This window comes from Motacilla alba, chromosome 4 (assembly GCF_015832195.1).
Source record: "Motacilla alba alba isolate MOTALB_02 chromosome 4, Motacilla_alba_V1.0_pri, whole genome shotgun sequence".
NCBI classification, from domain to species: domain Eukaryota; kingdom Metazoa; phylum Chordata; class Aves; order Passeriformes; family Motacillidae; genus Motacilla; species Motacilla alba.
The window spans coordinates 45,955,002-45,982,623 of NC_052019.1; the positions used below are offsets into that span (position 1 = coordinate 45,955,002).

General features: G+C 38.2%; 2 protein-coding genes across 2 annotated transcripts; both read right to left on the reverse strand.

The window, feature by feature from the left end:
• Positions 1–2,199: 2,199 nt before the first annotated feature.
• LRIT3 (leucine rich repeat, Ig-like and transmembrane domains 3) lies at positions 2,200–15,847 on the reverse strand. The gene is made up of 4 exons (XM_038136423.1): positions 15,595–15,847; positions 13,841–14,319; positions 6,064–6,369; positions 2,200–5,049 (listed from the first exon to the last, which is right to left on the reverse strand). Exons 1-4 carry the CDS (start codon positions 15,708–15,710, stop codon positions 3,986–3,988), a joined length of 1,965 nt encoding a protein of 654 aa, XP_037992351.1. The 5' UTR covers positions 15,711–15,847; the 3' UTR covers positions 2,200–3,985.
• Positions 15,848–17,068: 1,221 nt separating this feature from the next.
• Positions 17,069–27,368, reverse strand: RRH (retinal pigment epithelium-derived rhodopsin homolog). Its single transcript, XM_038136425.1, has 7 exons — positions 26,936–27,368; positions 23,399–23,589; positions 21,722–21,821; positions 20,875–21,028; positions 20,345–20,513; positions 18,117–18,295; positions 17,069–17,225 (listed from the first exon to the last, which is right to left on the reverse strand). Exons 1-7 carry the CDS (start codon positions 27,039–27,041, stop codon positions 17,096–17,098), a joined length of 1,029 nt encoding a protein of 342 aa, XP_037992353.1. The 5' UTR covers positions 27,042–27,368; the 3' UTR covers positions 17,069–17,095.
• Between the last annotated feature and the right edge of the window lie 254 nt (positions 27,369–27,622).

The following is a 27,622-nucleotide window of genomic DNA, read 5'->3' on the forward strand; positions in this document are numbered from 1 at the left end:
AAAAAAATTCAGTGATTTGTAAGTAAAAAAAATGTTCTACAGAAAACTTCTCATTTTCAGCAAAGGAATGTGACAATGCTGACCTGGAGCTTCTGTGGCTTCCTATAACACCTAGAACAATGCGAAGAATTCTGTGTGAGAAGGCATCCAGGTCAACAGGTTTCCAATCTACACACAGTTAGATAATTTTTAAAAGTTCATTTTGAAATTTAATTTCTGGTCATGAAGAAGATTTAAGTTTGTATTTACCTCCCAGCAACAAATCTAACAAACTGATTGTTTCTAAAACAAAATCATAGATCAACATGGATGATTGTAGTATATTATATCTCGGTTTCAGAGTCTCTCCAGAACATGCTAATGCATGCCCCTCTTTTTTTCAATAAGACTCATAAGCTACCTGGTCATCCCTTTTCAGTTTAAGGTAGTGGTCTCCAAACACTTCTCACAGTTTTCATTGGGGGACAGGCAAACTTCAGCTTCAAGTGCATTCTTCAAATTCCCCCAGTGCCATTGTTCCACACTCCAGTTTTATAGCTGCCCCTACCTTGTCAAAACTGGGCATGTGTAGAGCTCCAATCATTGCAATAATCCAGCAGTATCTTCATCCATCATTTCACAGCCACATGTCTGAAGATGCCCCAGCACCCTTGCCACGCAAATGCAGAATTGCAAGTAAAGGACTTTGTGGCACACAGTCACAGAATTCTCTAAGATATCACCCTTCTGTGGTTTCTCAGCCTTCTTTCTGTATTTTCTCTCATTTCAGACTTCCTTTTGTCCCCACAGCTACACTAATCACATGTTGTCTAAAGCTATAAACAAAGACAAAAGGGTCAGGCAAACTCACTGCCTGGTATAAAAACAATTTTTTATTTTCACATGAAAACAACTTCTATTTTACTTACTTCTTTGAAAAGATATTGAGTTTGAAATGTCCTTTGTTTAGGCTCCTAGACATAGTCCAAGTGTGAATGGTTTTTCTATTACAGACATTCTCATGTTACACATTAAAGAGTTTTTTCTCTTAATTCCCTCCCTGAGAAAAGTATGAGACTCTAATGATGGTGCGAGGAATATAAAGCCCACTTGTGAGCAATGGCAAGGACTAAAATAGATGCACAGATGCCTTAAGTTTGGCTTAGTAAGTGCACATTGAAGCCAAGATTATGGTTTAATATTATAAGTACTAAAAAGTACTATGCTCACTAAAACTCTAAGTAAAAATGAGGTTTACTTAGAATTCAGCTCACATTACTCAGTTATTTCATTAGCCATCCAGTTTTGACACACCTGTTGTAGGTAATGTATAAAAAGATGTCTAACCTTTCTGGGAAAAGCAGGATGAATTCAGAAACCAAAGTGCAAAATATATGAAAGGCGACACATAAACACAGGCTAAAATCTCTCTGAATTTTCCTACACAGATTATAGTCCTCACTGTTCATAGCAATGCTTGATCCAGTGCTGCATTTCAGAAGACATTATACAAATGATTATGGGTGACAAAATCTATCTCACAGTGGCTCCATAATTACAATCGACAATATAAAAAAATTCACATCTGTTAGCAAAGTATTTCTTTAGCATTTTAATTAAACCAGTTCTGGGTGACAGAGTGCAAATGTGTTTATTGTGTAATTTGACCTTTGTGTCAAATTCCTGCCAAAATTCCCCAGCACATTTGGTGTTTTGACATGGGTTACAGAAGCATGTTTGGATTATGTAACTCTTTTATCACAAGAACCATGGAAAAAAAGAAGGTATAACAGGTTTTCTTGAAAGAAGATGCTCGTGATAGTAAATTTCATCTTTGATACACTGATAGCCCATGTGGCCAGAGATTAATTTCTAACTTTAGGACATGCTAATTCCACAAGGATTAGTCAAACCCAAAGGTTTAATGTTCACAAGTGACCTCTCTCCAATGAACTGTGCACGACCTCAGTTCCATATATTGACCTATCACCTGCTAGTCAGGTGATATCAATTTTGAACTTCAGAATTAGATTTAGAGCTTTGAAATCTGAAATCAAATACTCTCCAGGAAATAAAGAGAAGTAAAGCAATTGTTCTCATTAACAAAAAACATGGTGTTTTTAATTGGAAACACCTTCAACAACTACCAACTATACTGTCTATCAGGAAAATAGAAGGCAAATATTGTAACACTTCAGGTCCTGCACAAACCTGGTGTCAGATGAACTGTGGTTTTGACACACAGAGAACCTCTTTTCCCTAAAAAATCCTAAATTAAAAAAAAAAAACCTGCCAAAGTAAAATAGCTTAGAAAGATAAAACCATTCATTGCAATCAAAATTATTCATGGAAAAAGAAGAAAGACTGATTTTTCACCACACATACTTGTAACACAGAAAGGAACACCAAGGATAATTCTAAGCAGGCAAGCTAATTTCGCACTTTTGAACATCCCACCTGCTTCTTTATTACAGCTCCCATAGTCTCAAAGACTCATTCTGCTAATCCTAGTCACTGGACACCATGGTGTAGGTGCTACAGAGATTTTTCAGTGTGTTCATTTCCTGCCATGATTTTGTGTCAGAGGCTTTTTGACACCTCTCACCAAGCTATGCCTTACAAGATAAGCTTGTCAGCATTCCAGCAGGCAAAAATTCATCCTACATTAGTGACAATGAGAAATGCTACTGTTTTGAAGCTGACAAACTAAGCTTTGGTTTGTAGTTTTGAGTAATATTTCTCCCTCTGGAAAATGTCAATTCCCAATTTCCTATCAAAACAAATAGTTCCTCTAGGCATAGAAAGGTCCAAGAAAACAACACAGCTGTAATTTTCAGGAAAAACTGCGGCTCACAATTCATACATACTTCTAACCATAATATCTGAACCTAGAACAACAAAAGTTGTCTTATTTACTACAGGCATTAAAAAACAGCCTCAGAATAGACTATTCATTATTATCATTAACAGGCAATTCTGAATTCATTTTCACTATTAATTCCTGATTTTTAAACACTGGTAAGCACACTCACAATTAACTTTCACTATGCTCATTAAACTTCACATCCAACATGCCCTGAGGACAAAAACTCCTCTTACTTTATATCAAAAGGTATTATATTACTGCAGTGTAGTACATAATACTGTGCAATATCTGCATCATATAGATATATATATATCATATAAGAGTGTGTGTTGTACTACACAGTACCACAGAATTTTCTGTACATAGATTTCTGAAATTGAGGTATATAGACAGACACATCCAAGTAAATTCTAAGGCTGAGATTTTGCAATAAGATCATCTGATGTAAGTTAATATAATTATCTAGTGTGTCTCAGTTACTCAGCTTACCTGAGCTTTGGGACACTAAAGAAGCTTCTTTGCCCTTTGCAATAACATCTGCAAAATGACAATATAATGTGTAGTGTACCTCTCAAGGGCCCATAAACTGTGACTTCTCTCTTGACTGGCCTGGGAATACTTCAACCCAAGATACTGTACAAACAGCTGTATGACACCGCGAAACACAAGTTGATGTCAGAACAAAACTTGTATATTCAAAAAAAGTTTTGATCAAAATACAAGTAGTTAAAACTGTTTTCCTATTATGTTGAAGTACATGGCTTTCAAGAAGATTGTGATTCATGATTCATGTTTGATAAATGCCAATAGCACATCATGTGGTAAAATGAGAGAAGAAAAAACAGAATGTTTTAATAAAACAAAAAAAATATCTTTAACCATAGAGCCATCACATGCTGTATTTTTCTTTGGAAGAACATCACTCCTTCACATCCAAAATCACAAACATAAAAAATACAAAAATAAACAGGCAACATTTTTCTTCTACTCCCCCTTCTACCCCCTGCCATCCAGTAAGACTCTATTACACCAGATAACATACTCTGACCACCATCTAGCATCAACCTGCTTCCAGATGCAGCATCACCATTTTGAATTAATTTTACCTATTATTTATGTCGTCTCCACCCTCACCCATGTTCAGCACAAATACTCAGACCTGGAGCCCTCACTTTTGAAGGTCATTTGAGAATCCATGCTTGACCTTGAGCAAAGGAGAAGCCTTTCTGACTCATCTGTATACCTTCGTGCCCACAGCTGGTCTCCTGCCCCCAGTGTTCGAGGCTTCAGAGAGAGTGTTTCAAATTGCACATAAGTCTCTTTTGCAAGTTCAGCCTCCTTTGCAGATTTTGGTTTCAAATGAAGTTTTAAGACTTTGTAGAGTAAGAAAAATATCAAAGGTAAAACAACCACACATGCTGCACTGCTGGCCACTATCAGAATAGAAAACTCAGAGCTGCTTTCATCATTTAACCCATCAGTGGAGAAAACAACACACTGCTCTTTTGTAGGTGGCACGCCTTTGGGTGAGACACATGCCATATATTGAGTACTAGGTTGCAAACCATCGATTGTGACTTTGTTTTTGTTAGAATCAGTGCTGAGAGGCAACATATCTTTCTCTCCATACTTGGAGTATAACACAGTCACAGCGGAATTGCCTGTGGCATTGACAGTTTTCCAAGTTAAGGTCACTCTTTCATCAGATTCACTGATCACTCTCAGGTTCTTCACAGTAACATTTTGCTCAGCCATACCTGCTGTATTCAATGAAGTATCCTCACCTTTCTTGACTGAATCTTCAATCTGCTTTCTGTTTCCATTCGTCACTGCCTTTGAAACTTTCTTTCCATCTAACATGAGCCTGGATTGCTTTTTGTAAGTAAAAGTCATGCTGGTTGATCTTTCAGTGCTCACCAGAGCTGTGGTGGTCGCTGTGATGGGAAGAGGTGTGGTTGTCCTCTCGGGTTCCTGCTTGGATTCCTCCTGAGTTGTATTCTGCCTCTCAGCCTCTGGCTTCCTCCCAAACTTCTGTGGGGACACAGTTGTAGTGACTACACCAACCACTGTGACAGTCACAGCAGCTTCTGACATTCCTGCCAAGTTCTTGGCTTTACATCTGTATTCTCCTGCGTCCTTGTATGAAATTCCTGTCAAGCTCATTATGGACCACCTGACACCCTCTCCAGGAGTTTCTTGAATTACTGTGGGAAAATGCAAAGAGTAAAACATTATGAATGGGAAGTAAGAGGAAGTGAACATTATTAGAATACTTCTTACCTTTCTGCCAGAAGGAATTACATGTATGAAAATTTTAAAAATGAAACACAAGCAGTCAAAAAACCACAACAACAACAACAACAATAAAAAACCCAAAACCAAACCAAATTTCTAAAACAAACTATGGAATTCCCAGCCATACCCTATTATTAAATAAAAGTGCTCAGCTTGGGTCAAAATGGAAATAAATGTCAAGAGTAATTAGAATATAGTTCACAGTTTCACTAAGAAAAACCACATAAAGTGAAATCACATGTCTTAAAGCTGCTATTGACTCTTAAATACAAGACCCACTGACTTCCTGTGACACTTACCATGCCACTTATTTAAAATGCAATTGGAAATTTCCTTTGTCCTAAGATATTTCAGTTCTCTTACCTTCATTAGACCTATGATAACTGCCAACTACTCGGCATTAGCAAGTAGCATTTTTTACATTTAAGTTACTACATAAGTATCTGTCATAGCAGCTAGAATGATGTCAGACAATGATGCCTTGCATCATTTGCACACAGAAAACATGAATTTGGAAAATTTTGTGTTTATAATGGTGACTTTTAAGTTGCTCAGTTATGGCCTTGCTGGCTTTTTTAATATGAACATTTTTAAACAGAGGTTTCAGCAGAAAATTCTCCTTTCTACTTTCTAGCTTCCGAGTTAGGATCCAACTAACCCAAACTCCATTTCCCTTTATCCTTCTCCCACTTCATCCCTTCCACACACATTGCTCTTGTAACAGACCACAGCCACAACCAAAACAGTCTGCTGGACCTGTTAAGACCGAGAACTAGACAGAGAATTTCATGACAGCTGTTGCACAGATACGATTGCCAGCTTGACACAATACATGGTCCATTGTTACTCATTACAATGATCTCAGAGCACAAGCAACCCAACAATTTTTGGTTCTCCCATTCCCTATAAAAGAGCAGTTATACCTGTGTAGTTCACTGGAATATTGTCTGACCTATTCCAAGTGAGCTGTGGTGTTGGGTACCCTGTGGCGTCACAGCGTAGCAGGACATTGCTGCCCAGCGGGGAGGTGATTTTTGTTGCTGAGGTCATCACCGATGGTTTCAGACACTGCTCTAACTCAGCTCTCTGGAACAAGATTCCTGCCAGGCTCTCAGGTCCACTACATGAAACCAATGGATCAAGAAGCACAACGGAGGTGTCCACAATTTTGGAAAATTCGATTAGCTTTGAAATGCGACAGTCACAAAACCATGGGTTGTCCTGAAAACCTGAGGCAAGGAGGGAAGCAGGGAAAGAAAAAAAAAAGTTGTCAGTCAATATATGGATATTGTGATTACAGTATGACACATGACTACCACCAAATACAATCAAGGATAACCCTGGACCTATTCTGAGATAATATTTTCTCTTTCAACTTGTGTTTTTTGTTCAGCTGATTGGTGGGGGAATATTTTCAGAGGTCAGGGAGAACAGTATGAATGTTTATTAAGCTAAACAACTTCTTCACAGAAGTTTATGGGAGCTTAGTGATGTGCTGGCATTACTTGTGCTTAACTTTGCTATTTATCTACCACATTTAAAACCACTTTGAAAAGATGTCTTAAGACTGATGATACATTTTCACCTGCCTGTGCCTCCTTGGAAAGACAGCTTCTCTTTGCTTCATGTCACTCTCCTCTCCTCTTAGTCCTTCTTTAGGCTCTTACAGCTTGACCTTCCCTGACCCTTTTTTCAATGCTTGAGGAGAATACAGTGATTTAAGGGTTTAGAGCTTACACCAACATCTCTGCCCCTCGAGAAAAAGGGATAAAGGCTAAGGATAAAAAACTTTAGGCCAACGAAATTTTTATCTGGCTCTGAACTATGCCAATATTGTTAGAAGCTGGCTTCACTACAGCCTCTGAAATATATTCCAGAATAGTAGCAAATAGGAAGGACCACAAAACACTGTAATGACTACAATATTTCTATGATGGCACACAAGAACCCTATCTCTCTTCTGTCAGAGACAACAACATTTGCTTCTTGCTTCCAGTATATGAATTAGAAGCTTTTCTCTCTTTGTGAATTCATGATGTTGGAAGAGAATAACCATGTCTGAGGAATATCAGTCTAAATCCTCAGCTGCTATTGATTACCCTACTATGTTGACTTTGTTGACTTTCATAGAGTAACAGTGACTTCACCAGATAAAATACGACACAGCATATCACTCAAGAGTTCAAGTATTTTCTTATTGGACTCATACTTTTGAATATGCCTTTCTCATTTTCTCCAAGTACTACTAATAAACAAAACTTACGGTCTGAAACAAGGGATGGTATGCAAGGACTCTTCGCTACTGAATTTACTGATCAGTACAATAAACAAGTCATAGAAGTCAAACCAGTGTTGAAAGAAAATAGAGCCCCAAATATCTGCAAGTATTTTTCAGAGTTTAATTTTAAGAATCATCAAAATAGCTATTGGAAAAATGATTGGCTGTTCTGGAAAACCGGCAAATGAAAGAATACATGAATATTTAACTACTTCTTCCTTTTATCACCAGACCAAGATTAGGTTATTTTAAGTACAATGGTAGTGATTGGTTAAACTATGGTAAACCCCAATTAATCCCTGCTCTTTAAAACAACACTTGACCTGAAGAGATTCCATTACTTTGACATCACAATCCAATTTCACCCCTTCCAGACAGAAGAGATTTTACATCTATTCACTACTTATTGTTTGTGGGGAACAGAGAAGGAGAAGCCAAAGGAAAGTGTATCAACAACTGCTTTTCCTCAAAAAAATCTGCAAAACATAAAAATTTTGCCTGTGAACTTCACACACATATTCACAAGGAGAAAAGATACTCTCCAAGTGTTTTCTATATCTAGGTACATCAACTGCTTGTGCTTATAGAAATTCTGCTGCATCAGGCACATGTATGTAACTATTTGTGCTCATCTTTTATTAGGGAAGCTCTGTAGTCAGAGACAATACTCTGGCAGTTTTCTTTTTCTTATCACTTTCTGGCAATTTTCCTCACTATGTTAAGAAGTTTACTGCAGGAAAGGAAGCTGTTTAATATTATTTTTAACCTACTTGAAGCATTCAAAGCCTTTGAAATAGAACCAAAGAACGGTTACATTAGAAAAGACCTTTAAGACCATTAAGTCCAACTACTAACCCAGCACTGCCAAGTCCAGCACTAAACCATGACCCTGAGGGCCACATTTACACCTCTTTTAAATATCTCCAGGAATGGTGACTCCACCATTTCCCTAAGCTCCCTTTTGGTGAAGGAACCTTTCCTAATATATACACCTACACAGCTTTCATAGTCTCCCAGTGCCCTGAAGAAAAGCCAAAGTCATTATAATAGGTATCAGAAATCGACAAAATAAAAGGAATGATGAAGCAACAATGAACAGTCCTTAGACTGGATGATTGTTTAGTCCAGCCTGGGACACAGGTTTGACCATGTGAGTGCAGGGCAAAGGAAGAATTATGTCAGTCAGCCACTTCATCTTCCCCATCCATTACATTTCCTAATGAAACTGCCTAAAGAAGCAGGACTTATAAAAATAAATATAATAGATACAGCTACATAAGTTCCTTCATTGCCCCCACAGCACAGCCCCTCAGTTTATCTGTTTCTTGGCAATATCTGACAGTATTCACGTTAATTCTAGCCATTGTAAATCACTAAGTTATGTGAATTCTCAAAATGAAAAGATGAAAGCACTATTGAGTTGGAAGCAAGATAAAACACTGAATTTCATTATACTTCAGTTAATGTTGAAGGGAACAGAAATGTGAATGTAAACCTATTTTCCAAAACACAAGGGGCATTTTGAACTTCTTTCAACAGTTTGTGCTGACAAGATGTTAGAAGTGAAAACAAACATGTGAAAGAATAAAGAAAAGGTTAAAAAGGGGGGGTGGAATTAGAAAATTGAAAATATTAGGGAGCTTTAATAAAAGAAATAATTTCTTAAGAAGCAAAAATTAAAATAATGATAACTCTCTGATGGCACACCTATCTATGGAAATAGAATGTCTTTATAAACCCTGGATTCTTTTGTAGAAATATCAAGGCAGCTTGTTGATCTGAGAAAGAAATACTAGCCTAGGTAAAACAAACATTGATAAATATTTATACACTGGGATATACCAATGCAGTGGTATTTTAATATTAATTATTAATTATAAATTGCTCTAAAACCTTTTTATCTAGATTTAGCATATTTTATATTTACTCTCACACATTTATATGTATGCTTGCACGTACAATGGCAAACTTATGTATATGTGTGTCTGTGCATGCACATTTTTGTAGTGACCTCAGGAAGCAGGGTTTCCCTGGGCTATGTCAATATGGACTTTAGCTATGAGGAAAATTTCCTTTGTAAATCAGTAACCAGACTCGAACCATAACTTGTGTAACACACTGATTTTTAGCTGCTGCAAAATAGCAAGATGTAAAATATTCAAGTTTTGGGCTGATAGAAATATTCACCACAGCTTAGGCCAGCCTACCCCAGGCTCTTTCCAACTGAACCTACACATTTTGATCCATGGTTCTGAACAGTAAATTCCATATCCAACACTGTGTCAAAGCATTTTCACCACATGGCAATTGCTAAGGGAACAGTTTCAGGAAAAGCAATATCTACCCAGTGGCTCAGCTTAACAGGTGGGAGTCTGATGGACCTGCAGTATTCCAAAATTTTTGGCACCTCTGCATGCAACAGAGGCAAGATCTCACATTACTGCTACTCTGTTAAATACTGGACTATTCTGTTCCTTTCAGTGACTCACTAGAGTCCACCATATGGAAAATGCTACTGCCATCATTTCTGCCAGAAATGCAAATCTCTGTGCAGCAGCCAGTGCTGAAATTCAGTTGTGATTTGGATCAAAGCATGAGGCTATGGCTCCAGAGGTAACCAAGAGGGCCCCATTAATTCACACACGGGTCCCCCAGTCATTTGCACTGTTTAATTTTCAGCTCACTCCAGAGCTTTGTTCTGAGCTGTTCCAAAGGGCACTTTCCAAGACAAAGCCAGACATGGGTCCAGGGACAGTTGGCTCTCCAGGGCTTGCTCCCTGAAAGGATTATGGATGAGACCACACCAAGGATGATTCTCTCTATCCTGTTGTTTCCCTGAAAGCAAGTGCAGCAGGTTTGTACCTCTCAAACTATTTTGCATGTCTGTCAGCCCTTCAGGCATACAGGCATACAACATACCCCTGCTATTTCATATTCCAAAAGCATGGATTAATGATTTCCAATGCAATTCTCACATAACTTCAGGCAGGTTGAAGAAAAAACACTCCCATTCCCAGAATTACATTTGAGAGTCACTGTAGCATCCTGTGGAGCCTGCAGAGAACCAAGGACTAAACCTTACAAAGTGTGGAACAGACAGTCAGCTTTAAAGAGAGCTGCTCCTAAACTGTGTGGATAAGAGCCAGAGTCAGCCACTTCGCCAAAGGGCCAAGAATCATTCCCCAGCCCTCTTTCATTTAGCATAGTGCACACACAGAGGAACATCATGCAGTGGGAAGTAGTTAAAAAACCCAAACCTCTTAGTACAGAGATGATGAACTAGAATAAGGAGATGTTAACATGCCAGTCCTCTGGCAAAACTAGCCTTTGGCTCCTCCAAGAGTCCTTGAAGTAAACATGGGGAACCTGAACTTTCTCATACGAGCAACCGTCTTGATGCTCAGTCAAGACACTGAAGATAAAATTGCCTCCTGGTATTAAAAAATACATTTGCACAAATATATGAGTTTAGGGCCTTGCTGGTTTTGATCTTGTTAATTACATGCACATGACAATCTTGTTTTGCCAGAACCAGCTCAAGTCACAATTGATTATACTAATTAGAATGGGACTGCTGTGTTACTGACTAGACAAAACCTGCATTTATGTACTCTGGGTTTCAGCTTACAGCAGAGTTCTGGCTGCAGTGATCATTCCATGTAGGTACACACCTCAGGCGGAATGCTCTCACAGAGAGTGGCTGGAGCACACAGGACAATCTTGAGCATCAAAGCATGCAAGTGTGGGCATCTTATTTTAAGAGAAACATTTTTAAACCTAAAGGTGTCCAAAGGGAACCAGTAACTATAGTAGAAAATGAAAAGAAAATAAAAATACCACACACAGAAAAAAAAAAAAAAAAAAAAAAAAAAAAGCAAAAAGCCAAACCAAACAAATGAAAAAAAAAAAACCAACAACACTGAACTAAAAAAAAAAACCAAAAAACCACAAAAACCCAACTCAAACAAAAACCAACCAACTAAACAAAAACCTTCACATTATATTAGAAGCTGGTGAAAGAAATTGTGTGGTTAGTTAGGATGGCAAACAGGGAAGGAAAACCTATGAAAGCTTACAATAAGAGATGGTGATTAGTTTTTCTGTATGTCCATGCCCTGTAGGACAAGAGGTAATCAGCTTCACTTGCAGTAAGGGAGATTGAGGTTAGATATTAGGAGAAACTTTCTCACTACCCTGATAGATAAGCACTGGAGGAGGTGACCATGGAAGGCTCTGGGGTGGTCTGGCCACAGCTTTAAGAACAGCACTGACTTTACCAGAATGGCTCAGCTCCTCTGGACCTGTACTCCAGCAGGCTAGGTCCTTCCTGACCATGTATCTCTGTGATCCCTATCTAGCTCAGAGGAGGACAATATCTCTGGGATGCACTTCTTTCTTAGGCTCCAGCAAGCCCAGTGGAGAAAGGAGGGCCATCAGAAAGGAAGCACTAATACCAAATGGAATCTAAATAAACTAGTCCAAATAACCCATGATATAAAGAGCACTGCACTTTCTAATCTCCAGAGAAAGGGAATGTTTTCCTATTCACTATAAAGTTTCTTATGTAGCAAGCACTGTCTGTCTGCATTGGGATAAACTCATAGGAAAACTATGATGTCCATGAAAAAAAAAAATAAAGAATTCAGCTAACTGATTCACAGCTTACCCAAGGTAAATTTACTCAATATAACACAAGGAAAGTACCACCTGGCATTTTGTATTTTCAGGTGCAAATCTATAATGGCTGCACAGAGCCTCCTTTAGCACCTAACAGTAAAAAAAAAAAAAAAAAAAAAAAAAGAGAAGGGAGGTACCTAGTGTGTATTCCTCTCTGGAGGCCTGTGTTAAAACCCAGCTGTAGTTCATAATAGAAAATGGTCCAAAGGTCACATCCCAAGGCTTCAAAGAACTCACCAGAGGGTTTGTCAGGACTACAGGAGGCTGGAAAAGTTCCTGCACCAAGGAAGCCTGCAGATGATTCCCAGAGTTAAGGGGAGAGAAGAGTGTGAGAGGGTATAAGATTTTTTTGATTTTTTTTGTGTTAGGAGTTATTTTATTTTCTTAGTTCCTTTTGTTTTGCCTGAAGTGGTGAGGGCTATGTAAAACAAGGAAACCAATTAATCTCTGGGACTCCCACATGAGATCATGAAGATTAGATCTAGCACAATCAGCTCCTGCTTTACAGCCTCCTGTAGTCTTCAGTGTGGGGACAAGGAAAGGAGTACTGAGATGGATTTACTTTTACAGCTTTTACTCTTTTTTTTTTTAATCCTGAATAAACGAAAACCCTTTATCATGCAAGCCTAAAGTTACCATATTTGTGAAGCCATGCAGCCTACTCGCATCTATGAAGTTACTTAGATAAAATGTGATCTGAATGAGAGTTTCAAGCTGCAGTTTCTGCTATGAAACAAAGCAGCTGAACAAATGGACACTGAATATTGAGAGTTTAGATCAAGAAATTGGAAATATTGGGCAGTACAATGCAGGACAGATCTTTACCAGTGCTGATAGAATTACTGCAGTAGATACAGCCGGCTGGTTTTCCTCCCCTCCACCTGCTGCACTACAAACACATCAAAATATGCCCTCCTACGTAAACAGTGATAGAGAAGAACAGTATTGAGAGAACTGTTCCATTTCGAGACTGGAGAAGAGAAAGGGGTTACCCTGCCAAGATCTGGAAGTGGAGATAAAGTGTCAATTAAAGCACAATGCCACAAACAGAAGTGATAAAATTGCATGCTAGAGAAGGGGATCAAATTATGAAAAAAATTAGAGTCCGACCAAATTATTCTCAAATACTTACCTTAAACACTATAAAAAGTACCGGGAATATATAGGGCTAAGACTCTTCCTCACTCACATATTCAATATGTAAATCGCAAAAAACTTCAGGATAATCAGTCAGCTTTAGAGTAATGCAAGGTCAGCAGAGGTCCCAGAAAGACCAGAGCTGCCCTCTTCTAAGCCACCAACACTATCTACAGCATTGTGCCACAGGACACACTTTATAAAAGCATCAGCTCTAGCTGTGTGCTTGGCTTGGGAGCCTCTGGAAAAAAGCAGTTGCAAATGGACATGCTTACAGTTGCAAACACAAACAAAGATGAGGGAAATGTCACCAGAAACACAATGTAAGTCCTGTATTTATATAGCTAGTGAATGGCCTGTATTCCTGCCAATTTGGATTCTCATAGCTTTTACTTCAGTTTTACAGCTTTGAGGTAACACACACTGCCTCCATTTTATGGTTTTCTGTTACCAGTAGAAAATAACTAAATGACCACAGAGCAAACCACAAGAGTGACCTGGGTAAAGCCCCCTCTCCTGAATCCTAGGCTGGTCCCCTAACTGTTCTCACTTGCAATTTAATGTTCAGGTATATTTGGGTAAGGAATGAGACGGGCTGTTCAACATACCCAAGATTACTCTCTGTGTCACCAGAATGTCTGTGTTCTTGGACACGATAGCTCCTGAGAAGGGGGGCCAAATGTCCATGAGGTCTGATGGCAAGGTGGTCAGCTTGTTGCTGGATAGGTCCAGGTAGGTGAGATTTCTCAGGTAGCGGCCAGCATCAGCGGGAATGCTGGTCAACTTGTTGTTGTGGAGATCAAGAGTCCTTAAGTTGGGCATCTCAGCCAGGGATTCCCAAGGGAAAGTTGAAAGCAGATTACCATCCAGCCTCAGCTCATGCAGCTGTTTCAAGTTATAGAAGCTGCTGATATCAATGTTGGCTACACAGTTGTAAGTGACCCACAGGTATTTGAGATCTACCAGGTAGTAAAAGGCTTCAGTCGGAATCCTTCGTATGACAGTTTTCTCTATACGGAGTTTTACAGTATCCACAGGAACATTCACAGGGATCTCATACATGTCAGGGTCATTACAGAGTACAGACCTAGCAACAGGGAAAAAAAAAAAAAGAAAAAGAGGAAGAGGGACATATTTGCATTTATTTACCAGAAATTTGAATTTCAGATTTAAATGCAAATGCTGTAACTTTCTGCAACACTACTACCAGAACAAAGAACACAGAAACCAAGAGCAGTCCTCTGCATTTAAAAGTTGAACAAACTCCACAAACATGGAGTCTCTAAAGACAAAAAATAAATACAAATCAGAATTGATTCTTCCACATGAAACGTAGATTTACTTTATTCTAAAGTATATAAGCACCACCCTCTATCCACCCCTCACTCTACTGACAATTGAAAGACAGAAGCCATTGTACAAAGAATAATACATGCATGTGTCTCAAGTGGGAAATGCCCCCTAATTAAAAATATTAAAATTCAAAGTTAAGATTACTAATGTCTAGCTTTTCTGTATGATGAAGAGTCAAAGTATTTTCCATACTCACCTTTTGAAATAGACTGAAAATTAAAAATATACCAAAGAAAATTCAGTAAAGAAAATTCAGTAAAGAAGAGCTTCCTGGCCCTCTTGTTGATGTCTATGTACAAATTACTTGCTTTATAGAGATGAAAAGAATTTTATGCTCACAATGATTTCAGTGATGGGATTTCTCAGCATTTTCAGTCACTTGATTTCAGGAAACGATTTCTTTGGGTATATTGTTTACACATACTAGCTTGAAGAATCCCCTGCCTCCAATAAGTCTATCCTTAATTTGCTCCCCCTTTTCTCTAGATTATTCCTCTATTTTACTTTTTCCTCATCTTTGTTCCAGATAGCTTGTGACAATAAATAGTAATGACAAAGAGTATCTCCTAAAACTGACACGACAATACCAGGTCACTACATTTCAAATTAACCTCCTTACTATCAAAAATTACTTAATTTACTGAAGATTAAAAAAAAAAAAAAAAAAACAAAAAAAAACCTACTGTATTTATTTAATCAGAATCATCTTACACTAGTTAACTAGTTTGTAGAAATAGAAATTACGTTGCAACAGTAGGAATATCATGAAGCAGAAAGAAATTGCCACCTGCAAAAAATGAAGATTTAGAGTAGCTATTTGCTACGTACAAAGCCATAATCACCATCTGCTCCTGTTCAGGAATGCTGCTAGCCATAGAATGCTAATGTAAAACATACCTTCATAGCAGCTATTCTAGAAATTATTTGCAATGTCTGAGAATGTTATCTCCAGATTCTTCAACCCTTTTTCTTATAAATTGCCCTATATAACAAATAATAAAACATATACCTTGTTCCAGTGCCATCACTTCTGCCATGGTAAACGCAAGTGCATTGTGAAGGACAAAAGCCATGAACTTCTTCAAAAAAACTCATTAGGAGGTAGAAGCAAATAAACAGATACATGGCTTCCTCCCAGAAGAACTGACATGAAGAAATGTGAAGGCTTTATTCCTAGGCATTCATGTGCAGTGTGCTACAAATGTGAATGTAGCCATCCATTTAGTAACAGCAGATTACAACAGATTAGCCCAGATCTGTAGTTGCTTAACCTTCAAATGTATCCTGAATGCCATCAGTTAAACCAGCTCACTCTTTACTCTGTCAGAACACACTCTGCTTCAAATCACATCCAACCATGTTCCAAGGTTGTTTTAATACCTGGATTGTAAAGTTAGTGTGTAATAAAAAAAGTCTTTTCTTCTCCTAAGAAGCAGTGCATATATTAGACTGTCTATAAAGTGTTCCAAGGTTCCTGAAGGAAATCTAGTACACCATGAGGATATTGCATGGCATTTTCTTTAATACTGAAAATGGCAAATTAATAGGAAGCCTAGATTCCAGAGCTTTAAAAAAATCCCGTAAAAACAGGGTTTTGCCAAAAATGCATATATGGTTTAAGTTTTACACTGCAAAGCCAAACTGCATATGCACACACACATAATAGTTGAAGCTAAATCTATACAGTCATCTTTTTCCCCCCGAATAAATCCATTGCTCATACTGAAAAAGGTATTTCTTGAAAATTAAACATCAGACCTACATAAACATAAGATTGACTTAGAAGTGATGAGAAATTACCATAAATATTTACTCAGTTTTATGAACCTCCCAAGTGAGAAGCTTTAGGGTACATTTTGCCACATTTTCAGGATTTGCTGTGCAGTCACAAGTACTAGAAACATGCTACTTACAAAACAAAAGCTGTCTTTATTACAAATTAATTTGGTTCTACCAGTCAAATATTTAAAAATACTTTAAATAGCTGAAATTTCTTCAAAACCCTAGAACCTAATAAAAGATTTATGGGGTCAGAGTAGATATTTTGACAACCTAACATATTCACAGAAACAGAACTTTGCAAAGCATACCAACATGGACACTTGGTATGGGCATATACAGCCATAGGGAGTATCCAGAATATTTGAAGTCTGAAAACTTTCAAGGGAAGCTGGTGGAAAGTACCTCATGAAAGGAATTATTACATAAGAAAAATGTGGGGTTATTGAACCTAAGAACTTTGCAGTTCTGTCCTTCCTGGCCCCTCTGTCACCTTGTCTAGCTCTGTAAGAGTCACACTTTGCTACCCTTTTTTGTTTGAGCCAGACATATTGGACCAATAAACCTCACTTTCAAAAACTAAAGTCTTGGCAGGTTTTGTCTCCTTAGCTTCTCTAAAAAGATTACTGTTACTAACACAAACCAGTTAGCTGGGAAAGATTATTATTCAAAAAGAAATTGTCCAAAAGATTAATTAACTTGAACCCAGATTTCACTTCTTTCCATGTAACTTATGCAGGCAAATGACTGGAGTTCTGCGATGTCAATGCACTTTGAGATACACTCATGGGCAAAGCATTGTTGATGGTTATCTCTTGCCTTGTCTGACATCGCACCATTGCCAGGATTGCCCTCCGAAACCTGTGAAGGGCAAGAAAGGAAAAACAAAAGATCATTAGCTGAAGAACCAAAGAGAAGGGAAAAATTTGGTAAGATGGTCTTAACTATTACAATAGTTTTCAATTTTAGTGGAATGTACCTAATTAAAAAAACCACGTATTTGGAATTCAAAAGAACCTGGGTCTTTTAGACTTCCAGGTGCAGGAGTGTAAAGCTAATTTCATTTCTTAAATAGGGATCACAGCAGCTTTTGTTTATCCCAGGAGTGCATAGAGCCATAACAAAGATGAACTCACCGAATGGGGAAAAAACTCATACATTTTTCCATTGACTCAGCAGGTATGTTCACCTAGGTAGAGATCACAGGCTCTGCTTGAAGGTTGGTAGCAGAGACGGGAAGAATGCCTCTTTGGAAAACACAGTCCTCAGTCAGAGGCACTGGCTTGATTAGAGCATTTGTTATGCTTGCTCAAATAAGAATAGGCTTAACCTATTTACTTTAATGAAAAGGGTCAATCCATCCTAATCCATTAGAATATGATACATCCCAAATCAAAGATGAAAATCTACCCCAGTTACATATCACTAAGACGGCACACTTTGGCCACAGTCATTAAAACCAGTCTACCACCGATGCAACCTAAATTCCATACTGAATCCCCTTGAGAAAACGCATATGGGACTTTCAAATGCTATGTTAGTATGTTCTCAAAAAAATGTATCAATTCAGGATGCTGTGATGGTGATCATAACAATTTACTTTAGGCTTTCCTGTCCAAAAGGTCATCTTCAGTAAATTAACAGCAGCGTACCCTTTGCTCTTCACTAATCAGCTTGCCATGTTTTACATGATCCTTCTATATTCAGATGATGTGCTAAAATCATGAAACAGACAAGTTTCAGAACACTTACTTTTTGTTTGCAATGACGTAAATGCAGGGATTATAGAATGTGGAAGACTTTGCGAAGAGAGGAGCTACGATGGCCATTGCAGGAGAAATTTTCTTTGGGTCTCCAAAGGAAGACCACAAACACACAATAGAATATGGAGACCATGCCACCAAGAACATTATAATCATCACAACAGACATCTGTAAAACGAGAGGAACAGATACATAACCAGTATTATCTCAAGATGAAGACCTCACAGCAAAAGCTCATAACAAAAGCACATACACCTAGATGAAAATGGAGCTATCCTGAATTAAATAATATATAAACAAGCACACCTGACACATTCTGACAGTTTACAATGAAATCTCGCTTTGGGGATTTAATAGCACACCTCACTGCCATGAGTTTGGCATGGTGTCATTTCATTACATACAATATTCCTTCAAAATCAGCACTACTCATTATGGTAAATCTGCCCATCAGGAGTTAGAATTACCAGAGAGGACTTCACACATGAATTATGACCCCCATAACACGACACTCTGAGATGCTATTACAAACAATAAATACTAACAGAGACAAAAACTTAAGCCAAATATTTAATTTGTCTGTTAATAAAAATGTTTCATAAGGCTTAATTATGGCACCATTAAATAAAAGAAAGCAAATGTTCTAGGACATATAGTTAAGGAACCAGGAAGTCTCTGCTTGGTTTAATGAAGCGTTATAGACATGTTCAAGAATGATACAGAGGAGGTATCTGAGCTGTCACGTCTTCTCTGCCTGCCTGCACAGAGAACAACCTGGGCAGCTTGGAGCTCACACCCCAGGACATGCCATGCCACAGCCAGACCTGGACAGCGACAAACTGGGGGGTAGTAGAGGATGGAGAGGTCATCAACTGAGACAGACTTTTCTGGATTTTGTCAGGGACATGAACCAGTAATGGAAACTGGAATGGAAATCTTAAACTAATCACAAGGACAAAACCAACCACTAGAAAACCAACCAAAACTGCAGGGCTGTATACGCACAGGATTCCCTAGTGCTGCTCACCTACACCCCTAGTTAGTCTTTCAGAGAAGAACAAAATGATAAACAAGAAATAAACAGCTACTTTTTATGAGCTGCTCTAGAGCACAATCAATACACAAGCAGTGATTCTCACAAAAGGTCCCTATTTAAATGCAAACACAATACCAAAATGTTAGAAAGAACCCTTTCATTTAGAAGTTTGATGCATACAAAGCTTAGAGGAGGCTAATTTTCAAAAAGCACATACTAGTCCAGTTCTAAAGAAGGATATTGCTTAACTCCAAAACATTATTTTTCTCTATTTTTTTTCTTATAAATTAGTGTCTTCAACTGCAAAATAGGAAAAATGCATTTTCTTCACAAACATGAGTCTAAATTTTTAACTGAATCCTGAGTTTCAAGTATCTTGAAAAGTCTTCACAAAAGTAAAACACTCAAATTACTTGTTTTAGGTAAAAATACTACTCTTCAGAACTTAGCAATGAGAAAGTTTTCCAAGGAATGCTCTTTGCACTGATAAGTAATTCAAAAACATAGGTACATACTCTTCTGTCCAATTCTCTCTCACTTTTTCATCATGCCCAACCATAAATCACATCTTTACACAAAATCAAAGGAACTGGTGAACTTCAAGATTTCTCAAGGACTTTTATACATTAAAAGAATGTCAACCTTCCAGCAGGATATATCATTTCATGCCATAACTCACATTTGCCACTGCTTACATAAGAGATAAGCTCAACCAACTGAAAAGAACAAGGGATTGGAATTACACAGCTTGGGAGCTGGAAATGCATTCTCTTTCCTAGGCCACGAGGTCAAGTGAGAGCTGACCAATCCATTTCAGACCAGACACATCTGTGAACCAAGCAGGAAGCTAAGGACTCTGCAGACAGAGAGTAAAAATTCTCCTAAGGCACCTTGGAGGTACATTTCTAGGTAATGACAGAGGAGAGAGGCAAGGAAAATTCACTATGTTCCCAGCCTTCAAAGCAGCTATTCATCTGGAGAGAGTATTAGACCAAAAATAAAGAATTCAGTGTGATAAGTCAAGCTAAGAGTTTTCACCAAAGCTCAGTATCAGCTAATATTTAGTATAAAAGAAAGGGGGGAATGTAGGAAACCAAAACACTTAAAAGACTGCACCATTCCTTTGCAAATAGGACTTTAACACAAAGAACATGCTTTAAACAAAACATGCACTCATTTACCTTTGTCACATCTACTTGGTCAGACCAATCTATGTTAATGCTCTCCAGGCAGTTACTGCTGGCATATTGTTTCATTGTCCGGGAAACATTGTAATAACAGTAAAACATGACTGTTAAGGGCACAACAAAATTAACAGCAATTACACTCATTGTGTAGGAAATAAAGGACCTGATAAGACAGAAAAACAAAACAGAGTAACTTACAAATAGCCATCCAGGAAAAGTTACCAAAGAATTTGGTGTCTTGATTTGATTATGACATTTTGTAACAAGCTCTAAAATAATAAGGAAAATTTTCTATAGCTATTTTTTAAATTAGAAAGTACAAGAATTGAAGTTTTGATGCATATCTCAATTCCTACATTTTTTTTTGCTAGACGTGCTTTATGTTATTTCTATTGTTTTAAATTATTGTTAGAAATTTTACTTCATACTTCAGAAAGAAGTTACGCTCCTACAGCAGTGAATTAAACAATCTTAGACTTCAGTGAGCCAGCAAAGTTAAAAGAAAGTGTGAGGGGGGATCTTACGCATCATTTTTCCTCCAATTTACTGTGCACGTTGCTCCGGTGGGATCTGGAGCGTAACTGGCCCAGCCTGCAGTAGGCATGGAAGACCAGAAGACAGCATTTATCCAAGCAGCAAGGATGAGAGTGGCATAGCTACGGGTGGTCATTCTTCTTCCTGCAGCCAAGCACAGACAGCCATAAACAGCTCTCATCTGCTGCTTCTTTCCAGTGTCAAACTAGAGTGACAAGTGGCTTCCAGCAAGCACATCAAGAGTTAATAAAGACCCTTCCCAAGGCTTGCAGTCCCAAACACTGTAGCATACTTGCTTTGTTCTGCTGACTGACATCTCAGTCCTTGCAGCCTTTAAAGCCACTTGAACACCATCACCCATTCCAACTCAGCATACAGGCAATACCTGGTCTCAACCCCACGCCAAAAGCTTATTATGCAACACTGCATTCAAGTACATCCTTGGAAGATTGCAGGGGAGGAATTAACTGTTACAACACAGCTGCAACAGAGGAGAGAAAAATACCCAGGGTGGTGTGAACACAACAGAGGCACACACCTGCTTGACAGAGGTCAAAACCTCACACAGCCAGAGCCTTTTTGTGTGCTTTTCTGTATGGATGTGGCCCTCTAAAGGCTGAAAATGGCCATAAAAACACAATTTATAAACAGAGTAACAGCCTAATGATGAATTTTTCACTTTAATGAGCAGTATGCCAACTAGGGACTTAATCCGGTACTGTAGGTTCAAGTACTGCCCAGCACTGTAAGTATGGAGTCATTCATGAGAAAACAATACAATCGAATCAGAATTTTATTCCTCCCAACAGTGACTGAGTTTTGACCCTCAGTCAGTACCTATATCAGGCCTGCAGATGGTCAGGTAACGATCAACAGCAACAACAGTCAGCAAACCAATACTCGCCATCCCAAAAAAGATATTTAAGGCAGCATAGATCTGAAATTAAAACAAACAAGCAAGAAAATAATTTCTGAGAAATCTTTCAAATATGCAAGCACAAATCTGTCTACTGAATCAACACCATTCAGCCAGAGTTCTCTTCCATAAGCAAGGTCTTAAAGGTCTTACTTCATTGCAGACAATTTGAAGGTGGCTGATTAGAAAGAAAACATTTCAAAAGTACCTGCTTGTATGCACATTAGAAATCCTAAAGATAGCAGTCTCAAAATCAAAGAAACACTGTCCTTAAATAAGTAAATTTTGAGATTCAGAGTTTGGAGGGGTTTATTTCATGTTATCAGTATATGTTAGGGAAACCTGAGGAGCATTTGGTCCATCAGAAAGAGTTACAGCTTTAGCAAACGTGAGGCTCTGAATTATCACTCTTTCATCTCTGTGATGATTTCACAGCTGTGGCCCACTGATTCACCCCCTCAGGCTCCATTTTTAAGTGTGTCAGATCTTTTGCACAGAACAACACATGCTGCAACCCCAGCATGCTCCAAATGCATCTGCCTGGTCATCTCACAGGAAGCCTGACCAGGAAGGATACTGGGAGGGCTGTGTTACCACTGGCACCCCAGTAATACAGAGCCCTGAGCCAGAGCACGTGGCACCAGCAGTTATAACAGAACCACAGGGCATTCAGCCACCTCAGATCACAGGATTCATTTGGTTTAGGTTGACATGAGCTATGCTTTAAGTGGTCTTAACTCTCAAGTCAGTGAGATGTCTCATCAACCTGAACACACCACAAGCCAACCCAGATCTAAAGATGTTAAAAGCGAGGTTTCCTGCCAAACACTGACTGAATTTTGACTGTGAAGGTACTGTCTGCTGAGGCAAGTGATGTCAAATTGTGACAAGCATCTGTATATAAATGTACAAAATTTGTCCCTTATGACACATTTTTAGTATATGCCTTTACATTACTACTCATATTCGTGGGCACTTAAGCCCAACAGTCTATAAATTCTGTGAATGAAAATCACAATACACAGTGAGCAAAGGCTGCCATCTCTCTGCTATGGAAGTATATGGTTTTCAGTCAGTCTATTCTTAAAAATAGGCAGCTCTTAAAAGTAGGTTAAATCTTTAATGGAGACCAAAAGCCTTAGAGGCCTTCACTTTGGATATCCTATTAGTCCCATCCAAAAAGGACATACTTTTGCCAAGCAGAACTCACCAAGATCTGTCAAGCTCACCATCAAAACAGTGGCCACTATCAAAGTTTTTTAGCTCTCAGCAAAATCATCAAATGTGCCTATGCTACTACAACCATCTTCATTTCAGGATTTGATTTTGTAAGCCTTCTTAAAGCTATATTAAAATGTCTACTTGATAGATATAAGGTTACACGTAAATGTTTTCAGATTGTAAATATAAGCTTAAAGTGAAATTCACACAAAACACTGTCTCCAGAAATTGCTGACATCACAGAACATCAGCTTCAGGTCCAGAGTCACATTCCGCATCTCCGCCTTATCTCTTAAAATAACACAAAGTAGAGCCATCACTTATTTCTCAGTTTGCTTTTAAGTGCTGAAACTTTCTGTCTTACTGAATTGCAATACCTGGCATCCAGTATATCCAAATTTCCAGCTTCCATGCAGGTCTGAGGCAGCAGACATGGGGTAACCAATGCCACTAACACCAATATCAGTAAAAGCCAAGTTGATAATAATTGCATTGGTCGCTGTCCGAAGCTCTTTGTACTTAACAAAGATGCCTAACACAACAATGTTACTGAAAATGCTTATCACTCCTGTAAAAACAAAAAAAGGAAAACTTTACAAAAGGTACACACCAGCCAGCAATACACATGCAGAACAAAATGCAACCTATTGTAATATGTAAATCCCAAAAGAGATTTATTTTCAGTAAAGTACAAGTTTGCAAAGAGGACAGACACCTGAAAAGGAAAAAAAAGCTTTTCCAATTAGGCAACCTTCACATGGATTCAGCAAGCACCAATAAGACTTTTGACGCAATGACAACCAGCAGAGCAGAAATTCAAATGCATCTAAGATTACACTTCAAACACTTCGGCCACCAAGTACAGTGCTGACCTCCATGTAAAGAAGAATGCAGGCTGGTGACTGGCAAAAAAAAAAAAAAGGTTAGAAAAAAAAAACTTATGCACCTGATCTAGAAGAAGGCCCCTGCTAACCCCTGAGATTCAGTAATTTTAAAATCAAATGAGGCAAAAACATAATTACCCCTCGGCTACCTCTCTTTTAACACTACCAAGGATGTCTGTTCTCAGGTGCAGGTCTCCTGTTGGAGGTCCAACATCTTTTGGCCTCACAGATGGCGGGGGGGCCTATCTATCATATTCATATACTCATACATTTCAGGAATGACACTGATCCTATGTGCTCCTAACATTTAAATAAACAAAGAGCTGAGGATCTGACCTGAAATGAACACTGCTGTAAAAAAGCCACATGCAGGGCCAGTTCTGTCAGCCCTCCTGTTGACAGATAGCATGTCATCTCTTAGAAGAAAGAGAGCAAAGGAGAATGACAAATGTAATAAGGCAGATTTCTTACGAGGCAAGTTTTAACAGATATTACAGCTACCAATAATGAAATCAGACATACAACAGGACTGTAAACTCATATCCTCAGGGTGAAGAAAAGATCCTTCTAGACACACTTAAATTTAATAATTCAGAGTCCAGCCTTAAAAGTAAAGGGGGGAAGAGGGGAGGCAATGAAAAACAGGGAAGAAAAAGTGGAACCTATATTAATTAAAAATGTTAGTATCACTAAAAAGTGAACTAATAATAGAGCAAAAAAAGAATGTTTTGAGGAACAAAATACAAGATGAAAGACAGATTCCATCTTGAACAAAGTGAGAAAAAGCATGTAGATACAAGAAATGATCTTTTCTCTGTTTCTGAGGAACAGGTCAAGCAGATGAATGAAGTTTCTCCAGGCAGCAGTTAAGCAGCACCCTTTAAAAGAGCAATGAAGCTGGTCAAAGTGCTGGAGCACAAATCTTATGAGGAGCAGCTGAGGGAGCTGAGGTTGCTCAGCTGGAGAAAAGGAGGGTCAAGGTGACCTTATTGTTCTCTACAACCACTTGCAAGGAGGGTAAAGCCAGGTGGAGGTTGGTCTCTTTTCCCAAGGAACAAGTGATAGGGTGAGAGGAAATGGCCTCAAGTTGCACCAGGGAAGAGTACTTTTGGATATCAGGAAACTAATCACTGAAAGGGTCAGGCTGCCCATGAAAGCGGTTGAGTTGCCATCCCTTGGAAAGTGTAGATATGGCACTTAGGGACATAGTTAAGGGTAGGACATGGCAATGTTGGGTAGCAGCATCAAAGTAAAAAAAAATAATGGAATTTACCTTTCCAGCTCACATTTTAAAATTATACCAGAGCATTCATGGCACCAGATACTACTACAAGCAGAAAGACATCCATGAGGCAGCAGAGCTTGCTGCAGCCTGAGCACCTCTATTGTTATTGAAAATACACTGACCAGTGTGATGCTTAACAATTACTTCATTCTCAGAAAACAAGGGAGAAACACTTAAATCTTTTAAAGAGCAGCATAATGATGAACACTGCACCCAGACTTCATTCTTATTCTTATACTTCTGCTTATTAACAAGGCTTAAATCTTCCAGATGTGAAATTTGCTGCAGTAAGGCTGGTGCAAAGCAATCAATCATACCTTCAAATATTTTATGGACTTCATTGTCAAAAACATTTCTCATTAGAAAGTAAAGATTTATTAGACTCCCCCAACTATAATTAGAAATTAAAAAATGAAAAAACCCTAAAACTGCAAAGTAATCCAACTTTTTTTTCCCCGTGACATTTAATTTCCATGCAAGATTAAGAAAGAGCTGGCTTGATTCTAGCAAATTCCATTGATACCCTATGATCACCAATAATAGCTTTGATCCCAACACCATCTCGTCAAAACTATCTGAAAATATCACCCTGTTACATACCACATAATCAATTTTAATAAAAATAAAAGAGGCATATCTAGGCTTCCAACACTTGGCAATTATTTATCTCTACAGCTTCTTAAGAAACCTACTGCTCTGTGTAGCCATTCTATTAATTTCTCCAAGGACCTTAAATAAATTATTGTCTTTGCATCCAAAAATATCCACTTTTCCAGCACAGCAATTTGATACTCAGCACTTCAGACATATATGCTAAATAAACTGTCACCATCGGCAATACTATTTCATATAAATGTAAAATACATTAATATTTTAAAGTATTTTAAAATCTAACTACAACATGGAAAATTTGTGGTACAGTCAATGAATAAAGACTAAACTGATTTGATTTTCCATAATAAAGGTATAGAAGGTCTGTTTTTAAACATAGTAGGTTTCCATTTTGGTTAGGTGGATGTTTCATTACTACAGCACTCAATGCTTCAGAAAAGCACTACTGAAGAAGCTGTTGTTATACAATGAATAAGTTTTTAAGGGGTGAATAGGAATAATTTTATAATCATTCAGGTTTAGCCAAAGAACACTGCAGTCACAGGGAAAAAACACGATGTAAAGCCTCACAGCGTGCTTTTCTAACACGTGTCATTGGTGAAAAATACAGCTGCAACTGGAATCTGCTCTTCTCTGATTAATGACCAGCTCCCTCCCTCTAAGTCACATTCCAACCCTTCCCCTTACATCCCCCTAACAGACACCCGCTCACATGCTCAGACTACACATATATTACTACAAACATGTGGCCCAGGAGAAATCTTAAGATAGCTTCGAGCACATCACAGAAAAATGCAAGATGTGACAGCTATGCCCTATTTTTATCTATTTTGCAAGCTGGCAGAAACTAATTCTCACTCTCTTCTATAATTACATATCAACAAAATGTATTTTTTGAGACACAACGCTGCCTTCAAATATAGAGCAGAAAACTTAGATTCTGCACACTTCAGATGTTTCTGCATATTTCAGTCAGGCAGCTGATTGCTAATTTGTCAGTAAACATGGAGAAAAGCCATCAGACAGCTGTCTAATACAAAACGAAATACCATCACTATTACTGTACAAAATGAGCATTCAGATCTACAAGTTCTATTTTAAAAAGTTATGCAACAATTTGCCAATGCCCATACCTGCTGTTATTAAGTAAGCTGCAACTATGTTGTGCTCAGTCTGTGTGAAGGCTGAATGAGCTTCATTGTCACTTTCTGAGGAATTGGATGAGTCATTCCAATGCATTTTTGACAAAAGACTGTCGTCTATCCTCTGAAATAATTCATCAAGAAGACGAAACACTACAAAACCCTGTCAGGCAAATTCCTTCATTATTCAACACACTCACTGAACAATTAAAAGAAGGGAGGTAGGGAGGAGGTCCCCCCACCACATTGACAGCTTCCAAGCATGATTTAATTGGACTAAACTGGAAAGAAGTTTACGCTCCCAATCTATGCAAGAGATTGTTAATTAAAACAAAGAGCAGCACAGAACTAAGTAAATTTTGAACAGTGTGCTTAAACTTCATTCTTACTGCTAATGAGATTAACTGTCACATGCCCCCAAACTTTTTCCCCTCAAACCTCTTGTGCAATGCTTTGGAAACCTCAACAAAAGTTGACTCAGTTCAATCAATCATCAGCCTGGCTTGGAACTAATTCCCATCATCATGCAAAGCACAAAAACCCGCAGAACAACATGAAGAGATAAATGTCAGTTTCCTTAAAATCAGGATACATTTACTCTAAATACCTTCCCTTCAAATCTTTAAAGACTTACTTCTTCAAGGTTCTTTGTTTGATTTAAATTCTCTGACAATGACA

Bases quoted from the DNA above. Each gene is read 5' to 3' on its own strand.
- LRIT3 (XM_038136423.1), bottom strand. From the start codon at position 15,710: ATGTATCTGTTTATTTGCTTCTACCTCCTAATGAGTTTTTTTGAAGAA. The intron at 6,370-13,840 runs GTATGTTGAACA...TCCTTGCCTCAG, and splicing joins GACACAGAGAGTAATCTTGG to GTTTTCAGGACAACCCATGG. The intron at 5,050-6,063 runs GTATAACTGCTC...ATTTTCCCACAG, and splicing joins TATTCCAGTGAACTACACAG to TAATTCAAGAAACTCCTGGA.
- RRH (XM_038136425.1), bottom strand. From the start codon at position 27,041: ATGCATTGGAATGACTCATCCAATTCCTCAGAAAGTGACAATGAAGCT. The intron at 20,514-20,874 runs GTAAGATCCCCC...CTGTCTTATCAG, and splicing joins AATTGGAGGAAAAATGATGC to GTCCTTTATTTCCTACACAA. The intron at 18,296-20,344 runs GTAAATGAGTGC...CTCGTTTTACAG, and splicing joins ACCAAGTAGATGTGACAAAG to ATGTCTGTTGTGATGATTAT.